Below are 7,857 nucleotides of genomic sequence, written 5' to 3'. Positions count from 1 at the left end.
TCTCTCTCTCCGCCCCTCTCTCTCTCTCCGCCCCTCTCTCTCTCTCCGCCCTCTCTCTCTCTCCCGCCCCTCTCTCTCTCTCCGCCCCTCTTCTCTCTCTCCGCCCCTCTCTCTCTCTCCGCCCTCCTCTCTTCTCTCCGCCTCTCCCCCCTTCTCTCTCTCTCCGCCCCTCTCTCTCTCCTCTTTCTTCTCTCTTTCTTCTCTCTCTCTCTTTCTTTCTCCTCTCTCTCCGCCCCTCTCTCTCTTTCTCCTCTCTCTTTCTCCTCTCTCTTTCTCCTCTCTCTTTCTCCTCTCTTCTCCTCTCTCTCTTTCTCCTCTCTCTCTTTCTCATTTGGCCACAGCGCCAAATGCTTAGTTAGCTATACACACACACGCGTGCAATCACAGATGCACACACCCAATCCACAGAGCACGTTTTTCTCAGCACTCATACCAGTCCTTAAAAAAAACCTTATGACAACATCTTCCCTAATTACTCTGATAAATGCTGGAGAGAGAGAATAAGATCAAGGTCAGTTTCTAGTCCTTCCATGTTTTCTTATGGGAGTTTGTTGTCTGTCACAGAAGTGTGATGGATATTAGAAGAGCGTCGTGTGAATCCCCCGCATTCTGAGATGCTCCGTCTGAACAAGGAACGCCGGGATAGATGGGGAACATCAGCTAGGAACGTTGATGTTCCAGACTGCTCATGTCTCAGCAGAGCGTGCCTCTTTTCCGGGAATTCCCAGCCTTGTGTGTGTGTCCCTCATCCCTGCCAATTGAATGTAGTCCATGTTGATACTTGAAGAGATGGGATGCATCTTAAATAGCACCCTGTTCCCTAAATAGCGCAGTCGTTGTATTAAGAGCCCTATGGGCCCAGGCTGAAGTAGTCAATAGGGTGGTATTTTGGACACGGACATGGGATTTCTCTGACCCCGTTTTAGTCAGGAACTCCTTAATTCTGACCTGAGACTTCTGCCTTTTTTTCCCCCTTCATTTTTTCTCAGCGTCTTATCCAGTATCTGGCTTCTAGAAACACCCTCTTTAACTTGAACAACTTCTTGGACAAAGGTGCTCTGCAAGGTATGATATGTGCTACAACACACTTACTAGCGCATGATTCCACACGCGCACACACACACGGCTTTGGTCTCAGATTCTCTCCATTTTAGTTGGGTGGGAGAGGTTTCACTGGGGGTACTGTGGTGGTTTCCATCAAATGAGGTTGGCTCAAAGGCTCTCTCTCATTCTTTCTCTCTCTCTCATTCTTTCTCTCTCTCTCTCTCTCATTCTTTCTCTCTCTCTCATTCTTTCTCTCTCTCTCATTCTTTCTCTCTCTCTCTCTCATTCTTTCTCTCTCTCTCTCATTCTTTCTCTCTCTCTCTCTCATTCTTTCTCTCTCTCTCATTCTTTCTCTCTCTCTCTCTCATTCTTTCTCTCTCTCTCTCTCATTCTTTCTCATTCTTTCTCATTCTCTCTCTTGTTCTCTCTTGTTCTCTCTTGTTCTCTCTCGTTCTCTCTCGTTCTCTCGTTCTCTCTCTCTCTCTCTCTCTAGGTTATGACATGTCTACGTTCATCCGTCGGTACAGCCGCTATCTGAATGAGAAGGCCATGTCTTACAGGCTGGTGGCTGTGGACTTTACCAAGATGAAGAGAGGGTAGGACACAATAGTTCATATATACAGCTAGGACTGTACCGGGCCGGCCTGCTGAGCCTACTAGGACTGTCCCGGGCCGGCCTGCTGAGCCAAGTTGAGTCAGCCCAGTACGAGTCAAGTTGCCTCTGTAATGAATCGGGTAAAACGGGCCTTAGCAACCTGCCACTACCAGCTGGTCCAGGAAAAGGAAACTAACTTCAAATGTGTGTGTGTATACTTTCCAGGATTGACGGTGTGATGCGCACCATGAGCACAGAGAAGCTCATCAAGACGTTACCGATTATCCAGAACCAACTAGACGCACTGTTAGACTTCCAGGTAAGTGTGTGTTCAACGGATTGTGTGTGTGTATATATAGTGGGAGAGATGTGAACTGACGTTTCATTTTGTGATTTTTGGAGATCGAGAAATATGTTTTTGAAATGATTCTCTTCCAAATCAAATCAAAATCAAATGTATTTATATAGCCCTTCTTACATCAGCTGATATCTCAAAGTGCTGTACAGAAACCCAGCCTAAAACCCCAAACAGCAAGCAATGCAGGTGTAGAAGCACGGTGGCTAGGAAAAACTCCCTAGAAAGGCCAAAACCTAGGAAGAAACCTAGAGAGGAACCAGGCTATGTGGGGTGGCCAGTCCTCTTCTGGCTGTGCCGGGTGGAGATTATAACAGAACATGGCCAAGATGTTCAAATGTTCATAAATGACCAGCATGGTCGTGTAATAATAAGGCAGAACAGTTGAAACTGGAGCAGCAGCACGGCCAGATGGACTGGGGACAGCAAGGAGTCATCATGTCAGGTAGTCCTGGGGCATGGTCCTAGGGCTCAGGTCCTCCGAGAGAGAGAAGGAGAGAATTAGAGAACGCACACTTAGATTCACATAGGACACCGAATAGGACAGGAGAAGTACTCCAGATATAACAAACTGACCCTAGCCCCCGACACATAAACTACTGCAGCATAAATACTGGAGGCTGAGACAGGAGGGGTCAGGAGACACTGTGGACCCATCCGAGGACACCCCCGGACAGGGCCAAACAGGAAGGATATAACCCCACCCACTTTGCCAAAGCACAGCCCCCACACCACTAGTGGGATATCTTCAACCACCAACTTACCATCCTGAGACAGGGCCGAGTATAGCCCACAAAGATCTCCGCCATGGCACAACCCAAGGGGGGGCGCCAACCCAGACAGGATGACCACATCAGTGAATCAACCCACTCAGGTGACGCACCCCTTCCAGGGACGGCATGAGAGGGCCCAGTAAGCCAGTGACTCAGCCCCTGTAATAGGGTTAGAGTCAGAGAATCCCATTGGAAAGAGGGGAACCGGCCAGGCAGAGACAGCAAGGGCGGTTCGTTGCTCCAGAGCCTTTCCGTTTACCTTCCCACTCCTGGGCCAGACTACACTCAATCATATGACCCACTGAAGAGATGAGTCTTCAGTAAAGACTTCAAGGTTGAGACCGAGTTTGCGTCTCTGACATGGGTAGGCAGACCGTTCCATAAAAATTGAGCTCTATAGGAGAAAGACCTGCCTCCAGCTGTTTGCTTAGAAATTCTAGGGACAATTAGGAGGCCTGCATCTTGTGACCTTAGCGCACGTGTAGGTATGTACGGCAGGACCAAATCAGATCTTTCCTCTGCCTTCTCCTTCTTCCCCTCTTCATCCTCTCCCTCTCCATCCCTGTCTTCCTGTCTCCGTCCAGGCCAACCCTAATGAGTTAACTAACGGAGTCATCAATGCAGCCTTCATGCTGCTGTTTAAAGACTCCATCCGTCTGTTTGCTGCCTACAACGAGGGTGTCATCAACCTACTGGGTAAGGACAGGTCTAGAATCAGATTTAACCATTATTTCTTGCTGAGTAAAGGAATAAGGATTATCAACTCGATTCGGCTGCAGGCCGATTTTATTACAAATAAAAATGATTGAGTGGATGTACGGGGGTCCGGAACATAATTACAAATCATTTGGAGACTGCAATTTGACCAAGAATCCCAAACAGATATAATATTTGACTAAAACATGATCATTTTCAAACCTTGCTTACGATTGTCTCCATTGGGAATAGTTGGGAACATATTTCAAAAATTTAAAATCACTTGGAGCTGATTTCCTCTTGTTCTTTTATGTTGTTTTTCTCCGAAAACTTGGAGGGGCGAGTTAATCTACCGGCGGGCTGAAGTCGGGCACCAGTTGGGGAACCCTCTTAGACACTGACATGTTGGGGAACCCTCTTAGACACTGACATGTTGGGGAACCCTCTTAGACACTGACATGTTGGGGAACCCTCTTAGACACTGACATGTTGGGGAACCCTAGTATACAGAACCCTCTTAGACACTGACATGTTGGGGAACCCTCTTAGACACTGACATGTTGGGGAACCCTAGTACACAGAACCCTCTTAGACACTGACATGTTGGGGAACCCTAGTATACAGAACCCTCTTAGACACTGACATGTTGGGGAACCCTAGTATACAGACACCTCTTAGACACTGACATGTTGGGGAAACCCTAGTATACAGACACCTATTAGACACTGACATATTGGGGAACCCTCTTAGACACTGACATGTTGGGGAACCCTAGTATACAGAACCCTCTTAGACACTGACATGTTGGGGAACTCTCTTAGACACTGACATGTTGGGGAACCCTAGTATACAGACACCTCTTAGACACTGACATGTTGGGGAACCCTAGTATACAGACACCTATTAGACACTGACATGTTGGGGAACCCTAGTATACAGAACCCTCTTAGACACTGACATGTTGGGGAACCCTCTTAGACACTGACATGTTGGGGAACCTCTTAGACACTGACATGTTGGGGAACCCTCTTAGACACTGACATGTTGGGGAACTCTCTTAGACACTGACATGTTGGGGAACCCTAGTATACAGACACCTCTTAGACACTGACATGTTGGGGAACCCTAGTATAACAGACACCTATTAGACACTGACATGTTGGGGAACCCTAGTATACAGAACCCTCTTAGACACTGACATGTTGGGGAACCCTCTTAGACACTGACATGTTGGGGAACCCTCTTAGACACTGACATGTTGGGGAACCCTCTTAGACACTGACATGTTGGGGAACCCTCTTAGACACTGACATGTTGGGGAACCCTCTTAGACACTGACATGTTGGGGAACCCTCTTAGACACTGACATGTTGGGGAACCCTCTTAGACACTGACATGTTGGGGAACCCTCTTAGACACTGACATGTGGGGAACCCTCTTAGACACTGACATGTTGGGGAACCCTCTTAGACACTGACATGTTGGGGAACCCTCTTAGACACTGACATGTTGGGGGAACCCTCTTAGACACTGACATGTTGGGGAACCCTAGTATACAGACACCTATTAGACACTGACATGTTGTCAGTCCTCTGGTTAAAATAGTGTCTGTTTTTGAAGTGCAGTTCTGGTTGTTTTAACCCTTTAATTGTATGTAGACTGTGAGCTGTCAACACTAGATTGGTTCGGATGTAGACTGTGAGCTGTCAACACTAGATTGGTTCGGATGTAGACTGTGAGCTGTCAACACTAGATTTGTACGGATGTAAGACTGTGAGCTGTCAATACTAGATTGGTACTGATGATAATTGTATGTAGACTGTGAGCTGTCAACACTAGATTGATACTGATGATAATTGTATGTAGACTGTGAGCTGGCAACACTAGATTGGTACTGGTGGCTGTTATCTAGATTGGTACTGGTGGCTGTTATCTAGATTGGTACTGGTGGCTGTTATCTAGATTGGTACTGGTGGCTGTTATCTAGATTGGTACTGGTGGCTGTTATCTAGATTGGTACTGGTGGCTGTTTGATGTGGTTTTAAATCTGGCTATGTTAGACTCTCAGACAGGGAATATCAATATCAATATCAATGAACACTACAGGTTGTCTATAGGCTGATGTGAGCTCCACTGTCTAACGTGGGTGTGTGTGTGTGTGGGGGTGGGTGTGGGTGTGGGTGGGTGTGTGTGTGTGTGGGGGTGGGTGTGGGTGTGTGTGTGGGGTGGGTGTGTGTGTGTGTGTGTGGGGGTGGGTGTGGGTGGGTGTGTGTGTGTGTGGGGTGGGTGTGGGTGGGTGTGTGTGTGTGGGTGTGGGTGGGTGTGTGTGTGTGGGGGGGTGGGTGTGGGTGGGGGGGTGTGTGTGGGGGTGTGTGTGTGTGTGTGTGTGGGGGTGGGTGTGTGTGTGTGGGGGTGGGTGTGTGTGTGTGGGGGTGGGTGTGGGTGTGTGTGTGTGTGTGTGGGGGTGGGTGTGGGTGGGTGTGTGTGGGGGTGGGTGTGGGTGTGTGTGTGTGTGGGGGTGGGTGTGGGTGGGTGTGTGTGTGTGTGGGGGTGGGTGTGGGTGGGTGTGTGTGTGGGGGTGGGTGTGGGTGGGTGTGTGTGTGGGGGTGGGTGTGGGTGGGTGTGGTGTGGGTGTGTGTGGGTGTGGGTGGGTGGGTGTGGGTGGGTGTGTGTGGGTGTGGGGTGGGTGTGGGTGGGTGTTGTGGGGGTGGTGTGTGGGGTGTGGGTGTGTGTGGGGTGGGTGTGGGTGGGTGTGTGTGTGTGTGGGGGTGGGGGTGGGTGGGTGGGTGTGTAATGCTGTGGCTCTGTCTTGACAGGTTGAGATGTATTTCTGAGTGTCTCCCTCTACTAATGGCTTTTTGTACTTTCCTCTCTTCTATTCTCTGTCTCTCTCTCTCGCTCCTGTCCTCTGTCTCTTCTATTCTCTCTCTCTCCTGTCCTCTGTCTCTCTCCTGTCCTGTCTCTTCTATTCTCTCTCTCTCTGTCTCTGCTGTCCTCTGTCTCTGCTGTCTCCTATCCTCTCTCTCTCTGTCTCAGAGAAGTATTTTGATCTGAAGAAGGGTCAGTGTAAAGAGGCGTTGGACATCTATAAGAAGTTCCTGTACAGGATGACCAAGCTGTCTGAGTTTCTCAAAGTAGCAGAGGTACACACGCACACTGTACGCAAACTCACAGGCCAAATCCTGCGTCCTCTCTCTCCGTCCTCTCTCGCCTACTTTTCAATAAGGGTCAAAGGTAATCGAGGATAGGCGGCGAGGAGAGTGAACTAGGATGAAAATGCCCTTGTATGAAAGGAATGGCTGCGTTCGAGGCGGATCACTTCGGCGACCGTTGTTCGGTGTTGGCGTTATAAAAACCGTCAGACTACATGTTGAGGCGTGAGCTTTACAATAATCACGTGAATTAAGGTCATGCCATTTTTTTTCTCAGATGAAGTCGCTGCGGGTAGCATCTCACCAGCTGCATTGTGGGGGGGGGGGGGGGACTATTTGTCAACCAGTCATCATCGGGTTGTTTTGGGTGACCCATTTCAGATGGCCAAACACTGAAACAGGAACCGACTTTGCTGTGATTGTAAAGCTACAGGACATACAAATGAAAGTGATATTTGAGACCTCTAACCAATTAAAAAGTGATATTGAGACCTCTAACCAATTAAAAAGTGATATTTGAGACCTCTAACCAATTAAAAAGTGATATTTGAGACCTCTAACCAATTAAAAAGTGAGATTGAGACCTCTAACCAATTAAAAAGTGAGATTTGAGACCTCTAACCAATTTACAAAGTGAGATTTGAGACCTCTAACCAATTACAAAGTGAGATTTGAGACCTCTAACCAATTACAAAGTGAGATTTGAGACCTCTAACCAATTACAAAGTGAGATTTGAGACCTCTAACCAATTACAAAGTGAGATTTGAGACCTCTAACCAATTACAAAGGTGAGATTTGAGACCTCTAACCAATTACAAAGTGAGATTTGAGACCTCTAACCAATTACAAAGTGAGATTTGAGAGCTCTAACCAATTACAAAGTGAGATTTGAGAGCTCTAACCAATTAATTGTACACAAGTTATGCCTCCAGTTGTCAAGTGTGTCATACGGAGGTACAGGAGCGTTTATTTCCACATTAATTCAGTAAAAAGTTTAAAAACGGAAAGCAGCCGTGTTGACCTGAGTCTCTTCGGCTGTCGCAGATGCCCCTCCCCAGACTTTGGTCTACGGTCTGCTTCGTTAGGCTTTACCTCTGGGACACCCCCAGTAGCAGCTCCTCCACTCCCACATCAGGCAAATTACGTTTACTGGGGTGGATCCCAAAATAAAGCTGCATTGGGATGATTCAGTTTTTAACTCTGACATTTTATAGATAAACATAGTCTATCGTGTTTTTAAA

The 7,857-nt window shown here is 47.8% G+C and overlaps 1 protein-coding gene across 7 annotated transcripts in view; it reads left to right on the top strand.

The window, feature by feature from the left end:
* The window catches only part of LOC109883014 (phosphatidylinositol-binding clathrin assembly protein), a 63,417-nt gene that overhangs the window by 30,638 nt on the left and 24,922 nt on the right, over positions 1-7,857 (top strand). For all 7 annotated transcript variants that reach the window (XM_031791782.1, XM_031791788.1, XM_031791784.1 and 4 more), the window contains exons 3-7: positions 990-1,065; positions 1,538-1,640; positions 1,865-1,958; positions 3,352-3,463; positions 6,500-6,606. In XM_031791782.1, coding sequence (XP_031647642.1) covers positions 990-1,065; positions 1,538-1,640; positions 1,865-1,958; positions 3,352-3,463; positions 6,500-6,606 — 492 coding nt within the window. The remainder of the gene's footprint in view (positions 1-989; positions 1,066-1,537; positions 1,641-1,864; positions 1,959-3,351; positions 3,464-6,499; positions 6,607-7,857) is intronic.

Source organism: Oncorhynchus kisutch, linkage group LG16 (genome assembly GCF_002021735.2).
Source record: "Oncorhynchus kisutch isolate 150728-3 linkage group LG16, Okis_V2, whole genome shotgun sequence".
NCBI classification, from domain to species: domain Eukaryota; kingdom Metazoa; phylum Chordata; class Actinopteri; order Salmoniformes; family Salmonidae; genus Oncorhynchus; species Oncorhynchus kisutch.
The sequence above is the reverse complement of the archived record's forward strand: the minus strand, read 5'-3'. Positions and strand labels throughout refer to the sequence as shown.